Source organism: Epinephelus lanceolatus, chromosome 5, assembly GCF_041903045.1.
Source record: "Epinephelus lanceolatus isolate andai-2023 chromosome 5, ASM4190304v1, whole genome shotgun sequence".
Classification (NCBI taxonomy): Eukaryota; Metazoa; Chordata; class Actinopteri; order Perciformes; family Serranidae; genus Epinephelus; species Epinephelus lanceolatus.
In genome coordinates, this window is record NC_135738.1 from 12,828,855 (window position 1) to 12,851,675 (window position 22,821).

General features: G+C 40.2%; 1 protein-coding gene across 1 annotated transcript; it reads left to right on the forward strand.

Annotated features, from left to right (window-relative positions):
- The first annotated feature begins 1,154 nt into the window (after positions 1-1,154).
- On the forward strand, positions 1,155-20,169 carry snupn (snurportin 1). The gene is made up of 9 exons (XM_033635387.2): positions 1,155-1,273; positions 4,569-4,733; positions 5,062-5,248; positions 7,492-7,596; positions 16,460-16,556; positions 17,992-18,089; positions 18,255-18,332; positions 18,845-18,925; positions 19,090-20,169. Exons 2-9 carry the CDS (start codon positions 4,576-4,578, stop codon positions 19,408-19,410), a joined length of 1,125 nt encoding a protein of 374 aa, XP_033491278.1. The 5' UTR covers positions 1,155-1,273; positions 4,569-4,575; the 3' UTR covers positions 19,411-20,169.
- The last annotated feature ends 2,652 nt before the right edge of the window (positions 20,170-22,821 follow it).

Below are 22,821 nucleotides of genomic sequence, written 5' to 3' on the forward strand. Positions count from 1 at the left end.
TCTTTTCTGTAGGATAATCAATGGATGCAAATTGGTGTTGTATGTGTTGCCCCAGACCTCCACACAGTAATTCAAATAAGGAAAAACAAAAGCATAATATAGTGCAAGTAAAGACCGATAATTTAGTATATGCTTGACTCTTCACATGACACCAACACTCCTTGCAACTTTGGAACAAACATTTTTTATCTGAGGTTTCCAGCACATTTTTTCATGGATTATCACTCCAAGGAATGTAGTTTCTTCTACTTTTTCAATTATTACATTGTCAATTTTAATTTGAACCAGGACATCAGTTTTGTGTTTATCAAATAACATAATCTTTGTTTTATCCAAATTTAGAAATAGTTTGTTCAAAGTGAACCAGTTTTTCAACTTGTTAATTTCATATGTGGTCGTTTCCAGGAGTTGCTGTAAATTTTCGCTGGAGCAAATAATGTTGGTGTCATCAGCAAAGAGTACAAATTTCATCACAGTTGATATCAAACAAATATCATTAATATACAGTATAAATAAGATGGGGCCTAATACCGACCCTTGAGGTACACCACAAATTATATCCCTACAGGTTGAAACATGATTATCTATTTGTACAAATTGCTGTCTCTCATTCAGATAGCTTCTCAGCCATCCTAGAGCAATACCCCTAATACCATATCGCTCTAGCTTGCTTAACAAAATTTTATGATCTATGGTATCGAATGCCTTTTTAAGATCAATGAAAATACCGACTACAAATTTCCTTTTATCAATACAATTTGTTATTTCTTCAACCAAGTCTATTAACGCCAGAGCAGTTGATCTTTTTTTCCTAAATCCATATTGGCAGTCTGAAAATAAGTTATATTTCTCGACAAATACGTTCAACATATTAACAAAAAGCTTTTCTATAATTTTTGTAAACTGTGAGAGGAGTGAAATGGGCCTGTATTTTGTAAAAAAATAAAAATAAAAAAAAAAAAGTTTAAAAAGTTTATTTTGATGCTTAGAATGCAGGACTCTTACTTGTAACAGAGAATTTTTACATTGTTATATTGCTACTTTTGCTTTAGTAAAAGATCTGAATACTTCCTCCACAACTGCACACACATAGATGTAAGAAAATACAAAAATCACAAACCCTTAAATAGACCGCTAACTCAGTATCTCTGCAGAAGTTCGCTCTGGCCAAACTCCGGGATAGTTCGCTGCTGCAGTCGGCCAACTCAAAGTCGCCGCTGGTGGGAAAGATGACAGCGTGACGTTTCAGCAGCAGCCTCCCTGAATGTCCACGGTATCTATTTAACTAATGATGTTATTAATGCTTTTATCTGAACAAATCTGCCGTCTAATACGTGCTCTGGGCTTCATAATTATGTGTAGCTAGTTGGAAATTAAAGCGGTGACGCTAGTGTTGCTAACGACTAGCCGGCTAACTGTATGCTAGCAGGTTTAGCACGATGCTAGCTGCTAAGATGACTGGCTGACTAGGTGCAGCGGTAGCTAGCAGCCTGTCATACAAGGGTCACTTTTATTATATTTTATCACCTATTTTAAAAGACGTTTGTTGTCTTGGCGTTCTACGAGTGCGGAGATTACAGCGAGGTGGCTAAAACGTCCTGTAAAAGGGACATTACGTTAACAGTTACATGATGTAGTACTAGCTACGTTACACTAGCTTAGTGTAACGTTGGGATTAAAACTAACTAACCAGGTAAAGCCCCCTGCTTCTTCTGTGGTGCCTAAACTGTATCTAAGGAGTTACTGGTGGAGGGCACAGACATAATAAATGTTTCAAGTATATGAGCACATGATCCGATGTTGTCAAAAACTGAGAGATTATGCGATTACATGTTTACAGTAGCTCTGCTATCTGCTATATAGGCACACAGTGTATATTTTGATAATCAGTTCAGTTGCTATGAAGCTTTTATGGCTTCAGCTTCTCATGTCTGAGGATCTGCTGTTTTGTGTCGTTAATTGCATGTAAATGGGTTTTACACTGTTGGCAAAACAAGTAATTTGAAGACATCACCTTGAACTCTGGGAATTTGTCACTTTTTTCCTCTGACATTTTATAAACTAGACAAATATTAAAGATAATCAGTAAATATAATTTATTGCAGCACTGATTCATACATTAAAAGCAGTAAATGATATTCTGATATTCATGAACCTGTGTGCCATCATGCAAACGTCAAACAGACTGGCAAAGGGCTGAACTGCCTAAAGAAAATGACACCTTTGTCTCAGATTCATAAAAGGCTATAATGTAGTATTGGTGTTTCGACAGCATCACTATTATAGTGCAGTATCGTTCATCCCATCCCTCAAAGGAGTAGATTCCATCTTGTGAAGGATCATGAGTAAAATGGTCTCAGTAAAAATATAAAATACAAACCTCTTTCAAAAACCTGTTGGAGTTTGTGCAAAATTAAAATGCCTTTATTTTACATGGCAATATGTATTTAAAATGATCAGTGCTTTGCAACAGATATACAGTCAGGTCCATAATTATTTGGACAATGATACAGTTGTCATCATTTTGGCTCTGTACACCACCACAATGGGTTTTAAATGAAACAATGAATACCTGCTTAAAGTGCAGACTCTCAGCTTTCATTTAAGGCTTTTTTCAAAAATGTAGTATGAACTGTGTAGGAATGACAAGCATTTCTTCACACAGTCCCCCAACTTTAAGGGCTCATAAGTATTTGGACAAACTAACATAATCATCAATTAAACAGTCAGTTTTAATACTTGGTTGCAAATCCTTTACAGTCAATGACTGCCTGAAGTGTTGGACACATAGGCATCATCAGATGCTGGGTTTCTTCCCTGGTGATGCTCTGTCAGCCCTTTACTGCAGCCGTCTGCACTTCCTGCTTGTGTTTTGGGTGTTTTGCCCTCAGTTTTGGCTTCAGCAAGAGAAACGCATGCTCAGTTGGATTCAGGTCAGATGATATGACTTGGCCATTGCAGAACATTCCACTTCTTTGCCTTAAAAATGTCTTTGGCTGCTTTTGCAATATGCTTCAGGTCATTGTCCATCTGCACTGTGAAGCATCGTCCAATGAGTTTTGAAGCATTTGGTTGAATCTAAGCAGATAATGGTGCCCCAAACACTTCAGCTTTCATCCTGCTGCTCTTGTAAGCAAGACAAGACTTCACTAGAATAAATACAGAGGGTTTATCACAAGATGCAAACCATTGGTTAGCCTTAAAAATGGAAGGCCAGATTAGAGTTTGTCAAAAACCATCTAAAAAGCCTGTACAGTTGTGGACCAGCATACTATGGACAGATAAAACAAAGATCAACTACCAGAATGATGGGAAGACAAGAGAAGGAAGAAGGGAAGGAACTGCTCATGATCCAACGCACACCACCTCATCAGTGAAGCATGGTGGAGGTACTGTTATGTCATGGCCATGTATGGCTGCCAGTGGAACTGGTTCTCTTGTATTTATTGATGATGTGACTGCTGACAAGAGCAGCAGGATGAAAGCTGAAGTGTTTGGGGCACCATTATCTGCTCAGATTCAACCAAATGCTTCAAAACTCATTGGACGATGCTTCACAGTGCAGTTGGACATTCACCTGAAGCATACTGCAAAAGCAACCAAAGACATTTTAAGGCAAAGAAGTGGAATGTTCTGCAATGGCCAAGTCATATCATCTGACCTGAATCCAACTGAGCATGCGTTTCTCTTGCTGAAGCCAAAACTGAGGGCAAAACACCCAAAACACAAGCAGGAAGTGCAGACGGCTGCAGTAAAGGGCTGGCAGAGCATCACCAGGGAAGAAACCCAGCATCTGATGATGCCTATGTGTCCAACACTTCAGGCAGTCATTGACTGTAAAGGATTTGCAACCAAGTATTAAAACTGACTGTTTAATTGATGATTATGTTAGTTTGTCCAAATACTTATGAGCCCTTAAAGTTGGGGGACTGTGTGAAGAAATGCTTGTCATTACTACACGGTTCATACTACATTTTTGAAAAAAGCCTTAAATGAAAGCTGAGAGTCTGCACTTTAAGCAGGTATTCATTGTTTCATTTAAAACCCATTGTGGTGGTATCACTGTCCAAATAATTATGGACCTGACTGTAGGTCTTCTTCAGCAGGTCAACATCCTACAGATTAGATTAGAGTATTATTTATTTTGAACATGTAAACAGAAATGTCATAAGAAACAAAGCAAACAAAAGATTCTCAACACAATTTCGCAATTCGGTTTACATTTCCGTAAAGGAGTGGGAAGAAGTACATACCTACAGATGATAGTCTCCCCCTGCAATGAGCCCTTTACAAGATTGAATAAGCAAAGTAAAGTACACCTGAAGTATCCAAAGAGCACCTGTATGTGATCACACAAAGACCCAGCAGTGTTTCTGCCCCGTTGTCCTCTGGCATCAGTGCTGTTCCCAAAGATTATGAATAACTTTTGACACTAATAATGGCTCTGTTTTCCAATTCAGACTTGTGTGATACTTAATTGAATTCATCAACCACCTTTTCTCACAGTAGAAGCAGGGGCATTGGATTTACTGTCTCGATAAACTTACATGGTTGTATTGATTTTCCAGAGTCCCCATGGATGACCTGACCCAAGCCCTCTCGGCCAGCTTTGCTGTGTCCAAGGAGCCCAACAGCACAGCCGCCCCCCACCCTCGGCTGGCCCAGTACAAGAGCAAGTACAGCGTGCTGGAGCAGAGCGAGCGACGGCGGCGCTTCCTTGACCTGCAGAAAAGGTAAACATCCTCATATTTATATTTCAATATTTGACTGTGGAGTTTTCCATTGTTAGTTCACAGTATGAAGCCGGTTCCTTCTGGATTAGAATTTCTCCAACCTCAAATCACGACTCTAAATCTTATCTATCTAATCTAATCTTATTGTAATACATAATATAATGGTTTTCTGCCCTTCACACATCTGTACTGTGCCATGAACACAGTAGTGGTGTTTGAATGACCAACATACCTTGTGTACAGGTAAATCACACAGATGTTTACGTCTTTAAAATAATGCCATAGCGCATGTATCTGAATGAGCCTTTTTTTCCATCACTAATTTCAGTAAAAGGTTAAACTACGTCAACCATGCGCGGCGTCTGGCTGATGGGGACTGGACAGGGGCAGACAGCGATGGAGAGGAGGACATGGAGAAAAAAGAGCAGGGGGAAAAGGAGCAAGATGGCACCACAGAGGAAGAAGAGGGGATGGAGATTGAGAGGAGGAAGCTGCCAAAACATTATGCAAACCAGGTCAGTGTTTGATGTGTTATTACCCAGACATATTATTTGTATTCACGTGTGAAAAGCTGCTTCGACTCAGAGATTCCACGATAAAGCTGCAACAGCTTAGCTCTTTTTCATAGAGAATACAGAAAGCAAACAGTGGTGGCATAATGCCCCAACAGTGTGTGATTTTAGATTGTACACTGGAAGCAAAAGAACCGAGATGTGTAACACTGCAACGCCAGCCTCTAGTGTGGCATGCAATGCACGCCTCGGGCAGAGCTTTAAAACAGTAACAATAGAATATCATGACAGTAACAATCTTTTACTGTCACTCAGTACGTTTACATGACACTTGAAAAAAACGAATTATTGCCTTAATCCGACTATAGCTGGACAACTGAAGTGCATGTAAATGCGTTACTCCTATTAATACCGGAGTTCTCCAACTCCAATTGAGACACCCAGATAATGCGATTGGAATTCGATTTTCTCCGGCATGTGTACACCTTAATCGGAGTTAAACTAGACAATGCATGTGCACATGCTCCACACCCCCCGCGCTGGCGTATGACCCCGGAACAGACAAGACATGCTATTGTTGTAGCCCTCCAACAGCATACGGCGTTCTTGTCTGTCTCTCGAAATCACCATGACCACGAGGGATAGTGTGCACCTTATTTGCACAATCAGTAACGCCTACATTACGTACGAAGCTATGAACAAAACTGTACGATTATCCATCTTGCTGTTGTTCGAAAATGCTCGTCTGCCACCTGACTCCAGTTGTTTATTATTAAGTGACATAATAGGTCAACCAGAAAGGGGGCCGTATTAATCCGCTGAAACGACGCATATCGCCACCTAGTGTTGAGGAGGAGGACACGTTCCCGTCAGTAATTCGATTTTCTCAGTTGCATGTAAACTGGGACAAGGACAGAAGTCCGATTAGACGCCAAAATCGAATTTTGAGCATAGCTCGATTAAGCTGTGCATGTAAATGTACTGACTGTTATGTAGCAGCAGATCTCGTCTTCTGTTAGGAGGGTAAGGAGCCCCTGGACCTCATTTTCTTACCAGTATGCTAGCTGCTAACTGCTTCTAGCTGCTTTTTAAATCTCCTGGCAGTGAGTCACACACAAAGCGCATTTATACTTGTGTGTCAGCTCTCTGCAGAGCCTATGCACGTTGCCTGCGCCATTGTGTGTGGTGTGTCTGTGTCACTCTGCAGTTACATTAGTCGGCGATGGGGTTTCTGTGAAGTGCTTGAAAGTTAAGTTGATTCAACACACACATTAAACACACATTAAACATGGCTTAATGGAGACAATTTCAAACACAAGTACACAAATCAGCTTCACTGTAACTCACAGCATTCACAGACAAACACTTGTCTTTATCTGGACACATTTTCCCCACAAATACAACATGCTAACATTATTAGCACAAGCCTAAGGCATTTTACTTTGTAAAAATTAGCCTAGCAGCTAGTGGACATTTCCTCTACTCATGAAGCCAGGGACAACAGCAACATTTAACAAAGGTAACGTTACAAAATTCAGCTACATTACAACTCACAAGGTTCACTGACAAAACAGCTGTCTTATACTAAACACGTTTTCCAAACAAATACAACATGCTAACGTTATTAGCACAAGCCTTGTATAAATTAGCCTAGCGACAAGCGGAGATTTCCTCTGCTCATATGAAGCCAAAAATGCTATTTTTGTGGAGGCTTTATTGTCTTCACAATTTATTGTTTCTTATCTGTGAAATCAAAGTAAATTAAAGCTTTGTTTCCACTGAGGGAAATGGTTTCATCTTCTGCGTCGCCGCAACGTGTAGTTTCATCTCTGGGGAGGTGCATGTCAGGTTACAGCGGAGGGTATGGCGCAGAAGTATAAATTCCTCATAACACGTCAACAAAACCTCACACTCCTCCTGTCCTGCCGGCTGTCCCTTTTTACACAGATAGCAATTTTGAAGTGTTACTACCCCTTCTGTGTGCTTAAAGGCGAGACAACTCTGCCTCCCATTCCACAATTATACCTTTTATACATAACGGTAAGGCGGAATAACGTCACATTTCTTTTCTATTGCATTCTTCATCTTAGCCAGCAGAGGGAGCCAGAGTTTACAGAATGACCCCCCAACAAGCTTTTTGAATGCCAACAGATTGGACATTGTCATTTTTGGACTTTTTTTTTAATGCAGTGTTGATGAAGATGAAATTTAGATTTGCTTTTAACAAAGTTCCTCTTCCTCCTCAGCTCATGCTGTCAGAGTGGCTGGTGGATGTGCCATCAGAACTGGACACTGATTGGCTGATGGTGGTCTGTCCTGTGGGGAAAAGATCTCTCATTGTTGCCTCCAAGGTGAGAACCTGTCACTGCTTTTCTGTGATGTGTTACTGCAGCTCCTGAATTTCTGTATTCAGCGAGGAGTAACATGATTATTTTATGGCACCACATTGATAATTCACCACAGAGCTGTCAATCAGACACAAATGAGATTCTACAAGCTGCTTCTTACTGGCTTTTGAACTGGTTTCCATCTTGGCTGTTTTTTGATGTGTCATCTTCCAGCCCTGATGGAAAGTCTCACCACTTTCAAAAACTTGATTAACATAAACAACAGCCGTCAGGATATTTCGTAGTCTGGATGCACTGTCACGACTGCGCTGAATCAATATTATGAGAAGATTATTGTACTTTGCATTTATTGCTTGTAAATTCAGCACTGCATTCCTGGTATCGAGAGGAAGACAGGATGAGTTGTGCCTGTGAGTAAGATGAGCCAGCCTGTCTACGCAACATGAATAATGTGGGAAGAATTCTCCTGAACCTGTCGGAGAGAGCAGTGAAAAGGAAGTAATTTCATTATGAAACCATAAAGATGTGCTCTCATAGTATGGCATGAATCATAACATTATTATTTTTTAATGTATTTTGAGTCTGAGTTGTGATGTGAAGCAGTTTCATTAAAATAAATCAATGCAGCTGCACATATAGCAACAGGTTTAATTGTTTTTAACACTCAAGAACATCACTCTGCTACATGCCCACATGAATATAACTCAATAACAAAAACTGGTTGGCCGTGACTCTAAAGAAGTGTTGAGAAAATCGAAGAACAAGAAGTAGCCATAGTGCATTGTAGGGATGGGAATCGAGAACCGGTTCCTGTTAAGAACCGGCTCCAACTGGTCCAGTTCATCGACATCATTAGCCTTTATGCTTAATGATTCCTTATCAATTCTTTTCATTACGCCGAATCTATGCTCGTCAGTCAGCAGCCCGTTCAACAACAAAGAAGACGTAATGGCGGAGAGACAGAAGCGGTCAAAACCGTAGCTTCACTTCAGCTGTTGTTAGCCTCCCTGGAGCTGCTAGCTCACTGTGGAGCTTCGGCACATCCCCGCTCCAGGTGGACAGCGGGCAGGGCGCTGTTGTTGTTAGCCTCCCTGGAGCTGCTAGCCAACTGTAGAGCTTCGGTGCATCCCTGCTCCAGGTGGACGGCGGGCGGGGCGCTGTTGTTGTTAGCCTCCCTGGAGCTGCTAGCCCACTGTGGAGCTTCGGCGCATCCCCGCTCCTGTTGTCAGATTTCATGGGAACACCAAGGATGGTAAGATGAGGGCAGTTGAGTTGATTTGCACGCTATTTGTTGTTATAATATGCTGGGCTAGCTGCGTTAGCTGCCTCACCTGAGTTAGCTGCACTAGCTGCGTGGTGTTGACACACTCAGGCTGGGGATGCTTTTTTCCAAATCTTTCTCATCATCTTTCTAAACTAGACCATGGCTTTAAGGTTCATAATAAAACGTTCTGAAAGCAGATGTATTGGGTTACAAACAACAGGAGGTGATATCATTAATTCACAGGAGGAATCGATAAGGGAATCGATAAAGAATCGGATCGATAAGCAGAATCGATAAGGGCATTGATATCGATAAAATCCTATCAATTCCCATCCCTAGTGCATTGTGTCAGACCCAAAGCAACACAAATGTTGTAACACCTGTTGTATTTAGCCACAGTGTGTCTCGTCACTGATATGGAAATAAGAGAAGTTGTCATCATGCTGATGTAACGTGAATTATGTCATTAGATTGTAATATAGGAACAAAAAGAAAGATAATCAGAAAGGGAAGGATTTCTGCCTCCATGCTGGAAAGTTTTCACTTGTGTAATATTTTATATCCTGCTCCAGGTGCATTCAGCCCACAGACCAAAGGGTTTTTCTCATTTCTGAAAGTGTTGTATCTGTAGCCCCTTTTAAACAGGAATTGTGCAAATTTGCAGGAAAGCCCAATCAGTCTTCTTTCAGCATTGGCAGTATAAAAACAAAATCAGGGAGTATGGCAAAATGGCGCCTACCTACTTTTGTTGATACAGAATGTGCCTTTTTCAGGGCAATGGGGGGTGTGAGCAAGTAACAAAACGTGTAGCTCCGTGTGTGACGTAACCAGTGACATGGGAGGTAAGCAGCGGCTGGTCAGTCCTTCGGCGATTCTCTCGTAAGTTGGCCCGTCCATCATCATCCCCGTCATCTGACAGTTAATGGCCTCTTCGTTTGCGAGGGCAAGGAGGGCGCGCAATTCCTTGTCTCCCCAGTTGCTCATCTTTACAGTGTCTGTCAGGTTTGCGTTTCCCTCTTGCTACTAGCTGCTCACTAATTCCTGCTATCAGCCGTTTCCTGTTTATCCACCGCCAGTGGGTCGCACGTGCGGCGTCATCAACAGCTCCTCCCACAAGTCATCAACAGCCCCTCCCGTTGCGGAAGGCCGCCTTGGTCTGTTTAAACTAAAAGGGTTTCACCAATATGTCTACCCTACGAGGCGGAAAATTGGGCTTCTCGGATCAACTTGCCAATCCGGCTCTGTGTGTCTAAACACTTGCAGCGTGCCGGCCAAACGGCCCAACATTCGCAGAAAATCTGGCAGTGTAAAAGGGGCTTATAGCAGTGATTCCCAAACCCAGGGCTGTGGGCTTGCCCTGCACTGAGCTTCAGAGCACAACTGGTCTTTAAGGAAACAATATAATTTGGTATAAAGGCTGAATGATAATTATAAATTCTCTCAAAAAAAAGTTGTGCAGTCATTTCTTTGAATTTTGCACGCTCTGTCTGTTCTGCAGCTAACAATTATTTTCGATAAACCATTTCCCCACTACAAAGGCATATTATTCTTAATATCTTAAGTACTAGTGTTAAACATTTTAGCATATTGCACGTTTTTATTTCAGTTTTATTTTATTACATTATATTTACATACCTATATTTCATACTCTTATTCTTACTTCTTATAATTCTGTATTCTTTACATCAGAGCGACTGTAACGAATCACAATCTCCCCTCAGGGAACTATAATGTATTTCTGATTCTGATTACTGCAGTGGCTAAATTATAGTTACTGTACTCTGCCTTTTTATTACATTAAACAGCTTTATAGGTAATGCAAAGGTAGTAACAGAGAAAAAATTAAGCAGCCCCCAAGTATTATTCTGTAGTAATATTCATTTCATCAGGTTTGACCTAAGTTAAGAATATTAGACATGTTTATCACTGATCTTGCTCTGGTCATTGTCACATCAGTAGTTATTTTCATCATCCTCATGTTCACCATTAACTGTAATGAGCTTACTGGGATTTTCCTCGGTCTGATAGAATCCCAAATTTCCAGGAACCCGAGGCCCAAACACAGCAACAACATTTACTGACTTTTGCCCTGGGCTTTGTTGTTACTCCCATTTTTATGCCATATTTTCTCTTTAGGTGAGAGATTGAACCAGGGAATTCTGTCACAAGATGAAACAAATATCCAAAAGTTTAAATTGAATCAATTTTAATCAAAATTGTAGTCACTGTGCTTGTTCAGCAGTGCCCAAGAGGCAAACTGGCGCCTTTCCAGCTACCAGTCCAAGCTTCAAACTTGGTCCACACGGGGACTTGAAGCAGTGACCCTCCGGATTCTAGGCCAAGTCCCTGTGGACTGAGCTACTGCCGCCAATTAGCTACTCGGCCTTCTACAAACACTACATTATTATACAGAAACTTGCTAACATGAATGCAGAAAAAAACAAGATATTGAGGGTGTGAGAGGTTGTTTCAGAGTTCCCTCAAAACATTTAACTTTTATTATTTTCTTAGTAGCCCCCAAATAACATTGAATTTCTCCTCAGGGGGATTAATAAAGTAAATAAACTTAAACTTAACTTAAACCCCACCAAAAAAAGTTGTAAATTTAAAACGGCAGTTTGGATTTAATTTACGGAAGCGTATTGCATTCACTCGACAAATTTAAAAAAAAAAAAAAAAAAAAAAAAGTTTTATTGAGTAATTTTTTCTGTTTTTCAGAGGTTTTTTTTTTAATTTTCTGTTTTTCAGTGTGATTTTTTTGTGGTAATTTTTTTCTGTTTTTCGTGGTATTTTTTATTTGTTTGTTTTTCGGGGTAATTTTTTCTGAGTTAAGAGAGCAATAGAACAACAGACGCTTTCATTCCTTTCTTGAGAGCTTGATGTAATGGAAGCAAACATGACCCACTTGTTTAGTTTAATCCAGTTTTACTTTGTTTTGGGTTTGAGACACTGGAAGATACTCTTGTCTTTAAGTCATATAGATGGGTGTTATCATTAGTTTGTCAACTTTACGCAGGCACCTTAAGACTTTGCGGTTGTTCAGACGAAAAGCCCATCAGTTGGATCAGTTGGACACGTATGGCAAGCTCCATGGATACAAGATGATGCATCTGAAATGCATTCAGGATGGCTACATGGTGACTCAAGTAGGGTGCCTGCGTAAAGTCGACAAACTAATGATAACACCATCTATATGACTTAAAGACAAGAGTATCTCCCAGTGTCTCAAACCCAAAACAAAGTAAAACTGGATTAAACTAAACAAGTGGGTCATGTTTGCTTCCATTATATAGAGCTCTCCAGAAAGGAATGAAAGCGTCTGTTGTTCTATTGCTCTCTTAACTCAGAAAAAAATACTCAGAAAAACAGAAAAAAATTACCCCGAAAAACAAACAAAAATACCACGAAAAACAGAAAAAAATTACTCAATAAAACAGATTATTTTTAATTTGTCAAGTGAATGCAATATGCTTCCGTATTAATTCAATTCAATTCAATTTTATTCATAAAGCCCAATATCACAAATCACAATTTGCCTCAGAGGGCTTTACAGCATAAAAAAAGGAAAAATAAGAAAACAAATCTTTAACAGGGAAAAAAACAGTCTCCATCTTGTCAGTTGTTGAAAACAAAAAGAAAATGTAGATTTGGGAGAGAAGTCGGAGCCAGGGTGACACCGAGTACAGGCAATTTAGTGGCAGCCACTCAAGCTCTGTGTTGTAGGGATGGAAATAGATGAGGTTTTATTTATACCGGTACCATTATTGATTCTGTTCTATTTCCTTTATTCCTGATCAGTTTTCTGTGTGGAAAAAAATGTAGGTCTTTAAAAGTTTTTAGCATCAATGCAACTGTTTTATTCATCTTTTAAAATAGATGAAATGAGAGAATTTTTGTACAACATTCTTCTTCATGTAAGTTTTCTTAGTCAAAGAAAAAATCTGCCAAGCCTGCCTGTGACAGGATATTTACTCTTTTTAACAGACGTGCTGTTCAGTTGGGAAGCAGCAGCACTTGTGTGTAGTGTTAAATACAATTAAAGCCTGTGTTGTTGCATAGAAAGATGTGTCACCATATTGCTGGTGTTTCCACACTTACTTGATATGATAATTTTACATTTTGCATTACGAGCAGCACTGTTGTCATCGTTAGTCATGAAATTAAGCCACGGCTTGGACCGTCTCTTCCTCCATGTCTCTTCCTCCGTGACTCTTCCTCCGTGACTGTCTTGCTGCAGACGCATAAGATTGACGTCATTGTTTTGCAATGTGCTGCTGTCAGAAGAAAATGACACCATTGATAAAAAGGAATAGATAAGCTCATCGACATACAATTCTCGATGGATCTGACAATTTGTTTCTCAACTGGAACCAGTTCTTGTTTCTCATCCTGACTGTGTTGCATCGCGAGAAACCTGTCAGTCAAATTAGATGCACCTCCAAACACTCCCCTCTTTCAGCCTTCCTCTAGTTTAGTTTCAAAATCATCATCATGACATAGTTTATTAGAAATGAAATTCTCTGTCAGATACCTTCTTGTTAAGAAATAAACCTGAGGTTTTCCAGTTTACGTTCTTACAACTCTGCATGTGTCTTTCTGTGGTGGTGTAAATGTAAACCAGTCGCCTCATTTACCAGGTATTGTGACAGTTCTGTGGTTCATGAGTAATGAAAAGGGTTGAAAATGCTTATCAGCATTAGATTACTGGTAACTCTGGTACAACATGCCCGTCCAGTCATACTGGCCGTAGACTGCAGTTTTCCTCCGTGAGCACACAGGAACCTTTGTTGTAGCAGTGTCACTCCACACCCTGTGATGCAACCATCTGTATTATCATAATGACAGTCATCTGGTTTCTCATTTCATTGTTTTAGATCTTGACCTCATTGACGACAAATCTCTGGAACACCACAGCACAGCACTCGTTATTAAACAGAAGCAACAGATGGTTTCCGTTGCTCAAGGAAAAACTGAAAGAGACAGGTTTCATCCGCCTGTGAGCGCTCACATTTATTTGTCAGAGTTACCCAATGAGACACTGCGATCTTTGAAAGCTCCTGGGCAGCTCTGTGGGAAGTTAAGGCACTAATGCCAAGAGTTTGGGGTTTGACAAGTGTTCGGACCACCTACGCCTAAAAATCCCATTATTCTCATGACCTCAGCAGGTATAATCATCTAGTTGTCTTATGAACTTCAGTCACTCATTTCTATTTTTAAGTGCATCTAGGGAGCTCCAAATACAATATGCCATAAAATAGGATATGGACTGGGCTCAGTAGTATTGTCCTCATACTTTAAGTTAGAGCTCCACAATTAATCCATAAGTTGATAACTGTTAAACTAATCGCCAACTAGTTTGATAATCAATCTGTTTAAGTGATTTCTTTAAATTAAAACATTTCTCTAATTCCAGCTTCATGGTTTATGCTTAAATATTTATTGAGTTTTAGTTTGTATATACAACCGTGAGTGTCATTTATAACAACATTCTTTCCACAAACAGAATGGTAAAGGAAATAAATGAATACCCGTCATTATCAATTACTCAATCATTTGTATTTCCAAGTTACATAACTTTTAACAGAATTTCTTTAATTGTAAGAATCAAATATTTGGAGAATTTGTGTAGCTTGTGACTGATTCCAGCCTCTTAAATATGGATAGTTTCTGGAATCTCTGCTCCTCTATGACAGTAAACTGAATATCTTTGGGTTTTGGACAAAACAAGACACTCAAGGACTTCATGTTAGGCTTTGGGAAACGCTGTTTTTTTTACATTTTAATTGATAAAATAACCAATAAAAACAATCATTAGTTGCAGCTCTAGTTTCAGTGAGATCATGTTGTGATGATTAAATTCAGTTTAATTGCTTTTATGTCAATGAATACAATGAAATTCGATGCTCAGAATAAAACAGAACTCATTTTAAAGTAATAAATTATAAAGGATAAATCTTCATTCATTCATGCTCTATACACACACTCACACTGCCCACACATGCACACACATTCGCGCACACAAGCCAACATGTGTCGTGAACATAAATTAAGTTAAAATTATTCGCTTATAAATAAATAAATAAATAAATGCACATAAATAAATAAATAAATAAATAAGCATACGTGGCACTCAGTAACAAGTAAACTAGCAGAATATTTATTAAAGAGAGCCGCTTTACAGAGTACTGAGCTGCTGCATGTACACGCACCACCATGTATCCCCTAATCAAGTAATCGTTTCAGCTCTAGTAGTGACACTATCACACTGTTTTCATTTGACTAAATTCTGTTTTTCAAAGTAATGATTCGAAATCAATTGCAATTCAGAACTAAAGAAATGAGCGTGACGCAGTTTATAGAACATCACTTTCATAATGTTACATGATTTTTCCAGTGTTTGCCACATCATAAGTCATCAGCCCTAATTTTAAGTGTTTTGGTTTCTGTGAACATTTTTCCAAATCATCAGTTTATCATTATTATAAATCCCCCATGACTGTTGGAGTGTGTGTATTAGGTGACCTTTAGTTGGGCTCAGTTGGCAGCTTTCAGAAGCATGTGTCACGGTGGTGTAGTGGGTAGAGTAGGTGTCCCATATACGAAGGCGATTCTAGCCTTCGCTGCATGTCATCCTCACTCTCTCCTCCTTTCACGCTTGGTCTGTCCTGTCTGACGGGCAAAAAGCTGCCCAAAATAATCTAAAAATAAATTAAAGCATGTTCACGTAGTTTCACAGTGTTGTGAACAAATGCCTTTGTAAGTATGTGGAGCAGTAGCGTGTGTCCCAGGTGGCACTTTGGAGAACTGTAGTGGGTACAGGATATTTTTTGGGAATTTTAATTCATAAAGATATTAGTCATACATAATTCCTAAAATAATTTTAATTTATATTACTGTATGTTAGGGCTGCCACTAACGATTATTTTCATTGTCGACTAATCTGTCGGTTATTTCTTCGATTAGTCGAGTAATCATTTCATCGAAAAATGTGTTAAAATGTTGAAAAATGACGGTCTGTCTCGCCCAAACCCCAAAATTATGTCATCTAATGTCTTGTTTCATACTCACGGCAAAGGGTTTTAGTTCACTGACACGGGAGAGTATGAAAAATGACTCAAACCAATTTGTCGACTACTAAAATAGTCACTGATTATTTTAATAGTCGATTAGTCATTGATTAGTCGACTAATCGTGGCAGCCCTACTGTATGTGCAACTTATCGAAAAGATGCAGTTCAAGATACCTTCAGTGTTGTCTTAGTGTTACTGCATGATGACAAGAATTTATTGAAAGTTTCAAACATACCAAAAGTTGTGCTGGTCGAGGGGTACTTTTGGTAGGGGGGCGGATACGTTTGAAATAACCACCAGAAAAGTACCACTGATGAAGGAAATACGGTCAACTAGCAGAAGAAAACAAATCATCCAGTGTTCTGATCTCTTTGTCGCCTTTTTTAATATGACCGACACATGAACACCTCACACATGAAATGTCAAACTTGGTCAGATAGTTCAAATAACAGAGTGGCTGACGTGGCAGGAGTTGTTTCCGGAGTCATGTAGCGCCTCTGATTTTGACTTTTTGTTTTTTCTCTCTCTCAAGGGTTCCACTGCAGCTTATACCAAAAGCGGCTACTGTGTGAACCGTTTCCCCTCCCTGCTGCCTGGTGGGAACAGACACAACTCAGCCATGGGAAAAGGTAGGAGGGCCTGTTGTATTTGGAGTGCAGTGGTTCACTATGGTGGCCACTCAGGGTCATTTTAGCAACACAAGAACGTGTTCCACCAACTGTAGGTTCTCCCATCGACTCCCACTCATCAGTTACTTGGAGTTTATGCAGTCATGATTTTAGTGAAGAGATTTTTGCAATCTTGATGATGTTTAAGGCTACACTATGTCATTTTTTAGCAATTATGTAAAGTTATTTTTTTATGTACCTGTCACTATAGCCTCAAGGTGGTACATGAGGCAGATAATCTGTGCTCCTCTGCCTCCTCATAGAACTCCAAATGGCATTAGCAATAATAATGAAAACAACCAATCAGTGCTGGGGGATCTCTAATGCTGCTGTCAGTTATATCAGTCACTGCTTGTGAACTGTGGTCAGACTGTCAAACTGGGCAGTGCTGATCACATATGAAACAAGTAGGACTACCCACCAATAGTCGACCAAAGGTTAGTCAACTAGAAAGGTCTTTAGTTGGCGAGATTTCATTGGTCGCTTAGTTGCAGGGAAAAAAAACTGAAGAAAAGTTAAACTTTATTAGGAGCTGTGCCAGTCAAAATAAGTCAGATTAATTTCCAGGGCTGGTACCTGCGGTTATTCCACAGGCTAGTTAATAACATGTCGGGCAGGAAATCCAAAGTGTGGGATCATTTTGAGAAGGACCAACCCAAGGTGATATGTAAACTCATCTTCATTGGTCGACTACAAACATGACGTATCATCTGAAACATGGAAGTAGCTACATGCCCATTAGCCCACAGCGTCATCAACAGGCGGCTCGCTCAGTGTGTGACGTGCACTTGTAGATAAAATATAGGCTGGGTCACAAGCTTTCTCATTCTACAGCCAAACAGGACATAAAAATAAGTTTCTGAAAACATTTAAGGCAAGAAATAATTGATGTAGTAAAATAATCTTGATTCATATTTGATCAGTGCTGCCTAGTTTGAGATGACTGACGACTGCTAATTCTGAAAATGTTCTGTGCTTGGCCAGAGTCTCCCGTCTAAAGCCTGAAAACAGAGCCAAGCTGAAGTGCAGAAGTCCACTGTTCTCTCAGACCTCTTGAATTACAATGTGCTCAAAGTTTATTATGAGATTTCTACTGAAAGATGCCAAAATTAGACTGCTTGCCCGGGCTTTAAGGGGAATTAAAAGGAAAAAACTGAAAATTAATGGGGTCAATTAGAGCAGATCTGACTCAAACATCAAGCGGGGAGTTGATTTTGTTGCTATGATACACTTCAGTTTTTTTGCAGTTTCTTTTTAATCGTCTTCTGGTTAAACCGTTGTCTTATTGCCTTTTTATTTAGTAAATAATAGTTGAGATAATAAGGGATTTTAAGTTAGTTTTATAATAGTGTATTCTGTGTGTCCGTAAATGGCCCTTTGTGTTTGCCCCGTGCAGACTACACGATCCTGGACTGCATTTACAGCGAGGTGGACAGAACATACTACATCCTGGATGTCATGTGCTGGAGAGGCCACCCGGTCTACGACTGCCCGGTAAGACTGGCTTCTAATCCTCCAGCGATCCAGGAATGCTTGTCTAATTGCTTAAGTAGCAAAGTCTGGGCCACAGATGTGCTTTTTTTGCCACGTTGCCCATCTCATTGGCTCGGGATCCGAAAAGGAGGTTTTTGTTTACAGTACTTGTTTTCTCATCAACAGACTGAGTTCCGTTTCTTCTGGCTCCAGTCCAAAGTCCAGGAGACGGATGGCCTATCAGAAATCGCCAAGCGCAACCCCGTGAGTTATAGGAACAGAGCCTCTTCATGCCCCATTTTGTCCCTCCTAGTTTTCAGTACTCAGTATTGTTATTTGAGACGCTGCAACATGTTTATTCAATCTGAGGTTTTCTGCATTTTGTGTTTGTTGTGCTTAATGCCTTGCTGCACCTTATTTCCACATATGGTATAAATAAAGTCCCAAACATGAACTTCCTCAGGGGGAAATGAGACAAAGGAAAATTAAAGGCAAACTTCCATTACCGTCTTTGGTACTAATTGTGCACTAAAGTGATTATTACACACAAATCTTAAAGATTACGGTGCTTTGGGGGAAGCCTGGGTGAACTTTGAGTCCAAGTTCCACCTCTTAATCTTCAGTGTTTTTGTGCGGCGCAGGCCAGCAGGAGCTAAATCAGGCTTAGTCCTCGTAGAGTAAATTTGCCATTGGAAAGCAATTTCTCACATTTGACAAGAAGACAAATTGTGTTTGGAACTAACAAGGTGGTGCTCTGGTTTTGTTTGGTCCAACAGTTCCGGTTTGTGAGCCTCCAAAGTACAGAGTGCACAGCAGAGCTGATTCAGAAAGCCCTGGCAGCCGAGTACAACTTCAGCGTAAGAAATGTTCTCCTGTTCTGCAGCCATTTTCTGCTAACACATCACTGCTGCACCCTGCAAGTGGTGTTAAATGCTAAAAATGCTGTGATGACTTTTTTGGAAGATAATCTTTCAATGAAACGCACACAGAAAAACATTTAATTCTGAATTTTTGGCTGCAGGTGGATGGTCTCCTCTTCTACCACCGGCAGACTCATTACACCCCCGGCAGCACCCCTCTGGTGGGCTGGCTTCGCCCCTACATGGTCTCCGACATCCTGGGCATAGAGGTTCCCGTAGGAGCCCTCACAGCCAAGCCTGAGTACGCCAGCCACCAGCTGCAGCAGATCCTGGAACACAAGAAAACATCAAGTGAAGTCCGCCCAGCCAACAGAAGCGGAGGTTATGAGTTAGAGTACCTGTCCACCCCGACCCGGGACGGTGGGGACACTCTGAACTTTTTAAATCAAAAGCCAATCAGGGAAGCACACATGGAGATCTGAATGGGAGGCTTAAACGAGATGCAAATCACTAACTCCAAGTGGCGGCGGCCCACATATGGCTCTTTAGAATGTCTGCTGAATGGTGTTGCAGATCTGACCAATTGCAGAGCATGGCTAATTCTAATCCGGCACTGCACAGGACGCCCTCAGAGTGCAGATTAGTAGAGCTATGCCCTATATGTGTTTTTAAATGGCTAAAAACTCTGTCACCTACATCATGTACCTGTTGAACCCCGAAACAGATCAGTTTCTTTGAGAGTAATTGCCCAGTATTCAGCTGCTACAATAACTCAGTCACGGTGTGTTGCAGTCTGTTACATAACACCATGGGCAGGCACATATGATCAAAAAATAGGACGGGAGGTTTCACATGGGAGATACACTGCAAAGTGCAGCACGGTAAATGTTGTGGTGAAGTGTTGTTTTACTGCTCTGCACTTTTTGCACTTAAAACACATCTCACACACCAAACGTCCACGCTGCTATCAGCTGTTGGCAGGTTTTCTGCATCAATCATTGTTGCTTACTCAACAAAAAATACTGAATTTTGGAGCAAACTACGACTTAAAGCAACAGAAATGAGGGCTGCACACAGTGATGTGGAAGGTGAGGTGTTGCTGACTGGTCAGACCCTGTGAGCTGCGATCATTGAACAGCAGCAGTGACATGGACTTTTACAGTTTAATGTTAAATTTGAAATTGCTTTGAGGATGTTTTAAAGTGTATGTTTCTAAATAAATTGATTTTTTTTTATTCGCAGATACTCTGTTTACTGTTTTTTTCCACAATTAGTGAGTCCATCAGGGATCCTGCAGCTTAAAGCAAGATTTAAGACTTTTTTAATGCCACTTAGAATGAGATTTAAGACCAATTTTACAGTAACTAAAAAAAACATGGCCTGACATCAATTACATTTAGGGTTAGGATTAGGACGGTCTTACTCAAATGTTTACTGGAAAATAAAACATGAGGTTTGGGGGGAATTACCTGGCAGTTGTTGGCAAATTTCCCAGCCATTTTGTGTTTCTAACTCTGCATATGGGATTCCACTACCTTGCTTCCAGCGAGCGGAGTTCGGAAAAACTTACTGCATGAAAATAGTTAAAAGACTTCAAGAAAATTGTTAAAAAATTATAGCATGCTCATTTAATCGGACACCTGTTGGACCTCTTGGTTTTTGAGGGGATGCAGTTAAAAGTATTAAACCAATTACAAATATATACATTTAGGAAATGAACATTTAAATTTGGTCACTCAAGTCCATTACTAAATTATGATTATTTGATTTATTTTATTTTATTTAACCTTTATTCAACCAGGACGTCCCAGTGAGATTGCAAGACCTGGCCAAACAAAACACATTTGAAGTGCAACAAATACATCATATAATTAAAAAATCTACAATAAAACAACAACTATTCAAACATAGTGGCCTCTCAAGACAAACAAGCACATGTCTCTGTCACCACATTCTTTATGATGCCCTTCAGTTCATCAAAGGATATAAGAGTTTCTAATCGCTGATCTTTTTTAAGATTGTTCCATGTCTAAGGTGTCCATGGTGATAAAGCAAAGTTTGATCCATAAAATAAGGCAAGAAAAAACTAAGTTCCATATAATTTTTTTATACAGTAAAGTTAAGTGGAAATTAAGTTAAGAAAATCCTCTTCAAACATCTCAGACTTGACGGTACATGCTGATGTTCCAGTCTATGGTAAGATGTGACTCATACTGCTGATACCAGCGCTCATCAGCAGAATTCATGAGCACCTCTTCCCCTCTGCGCCGAGCTTACTGTGCCATTTGCGTAACTGAAGAGCTGGGCGGAAACAGGAAGAGACGTGAAAGTGTCTGGCAGGGTTGTGAACTTGTGAGGTTTCAGCGACCTGTGCTAACACGTCCTCTGAGAAAGAACACCTAAGACCATCGCCTCAGGTTATCAGATCTGGGCTGTATGAAGTAGTTTACAATCTCTGAGGAAGGGAGGCAACCTGGTTTTCTTTCTCCCTTTTGTTGCTCTGGTTTTAGTGAGAATAGTAAAGTACTCAAGAAGTTGTTTGTGGTTCTCATCAGAAGTGAAGTTTTTAAATTCAGTGAATCTGTCTCCACCTTCGACATGCTGAGGTCTATTTTTGTGCAATTAGTATTTTGCCTTAGCTGAAGAAGTAGTGGTTTCAAAGTAGCTGAGGAAGTAGTGGTAAATTTAAAGCAACTATCCACTCAAACTATTCTAATTTCTTTTTAGCAGCATGGCTCTACAGATGGTATCGTCAGTTGGTCAGTTCACTACTTTGGTCCAGACTGAAATATATCAACAACTATTAGATGGATTGCTGTGAAATCTTGTACAGACATTCATGGTCCACAGAGGATGAAGCCTTTGGACTTTGGTATTCCCTGACTTTTCTTCTTGAGCCAAGAGTGGATCAATGTTTTCACTTATTCTGTAAAATAATGCCAAATCAACTTGATGGGATTGGCACATTTTTTGTACCAATGTTTATGATCTATCCTCATGACTTCTTCGCCGTACGTGAAGAGCCTGGTTTCCATTCACTCTGAATTTTGTCTGGATTCTGGTTTCGGTCTAGAGAGCGGATCCGGAATTCACCAAATTCACCAAAGTAAAAGTGTTCACCAAAGCAAAACTTTAAATTCTGGTGCACCATCGATTTACAATAAAAGAGAAAGGTTAACTTAATGGCTTGGGGCTTTTCTTGTAAATTATATTCTTTAAATTAAAAAGTTTCACCGCATTTTTATTAGCTTGGTGCTTTTATTTAGACGGAAAGGCGCATCCACCGAATTCCGGATCCTGTCTCTCTCGCCCTGGTTCCGGTTCCTTAACAAAATGGCCACTAAACGGCCCCAGACTACCTTAAAGATATCAGCCGAAAAAAAACCATTACCAAGTAGTTTAAAAACATCTTTAGCCAAACGATACCTGCATTTGATTCTTTATACACCAGGGGTCTGATCCCAAACCATCCTGACTCCCCACCGGATAAGTAAACCTGCCCTTGCTGTAGTCTCTCAAGCAGCTCCCCTCCTAGTGAACATTAAGTTTAATGTCCGCCTGATAAACACGAGGTAACAAACAGCAGTAGCAGCTGACATCTGACTCCGAGCCCCTGAGCGGTCCCAACAAACTCGCACCCTAACTGAAACGAAACTGAAATTTATGATTATTTTCTTCACTTAATCAATATTTTTATTGTTTCTATTTGGCTGGTCATCACTTACTTGAATGTGCTGTCATCATGCAGTTTGTAGCTCAGTGAATGTGACGTATCATCTGCTGTGCAGAGGATTGTGGGGCAGAATAGCCAGAAGAGCATGCTGGCCTGCATACTGCAAAATCGGACCAGATGTAGTAGAACATCCTGGTATTTTTGGCAAACTGATTTTGAC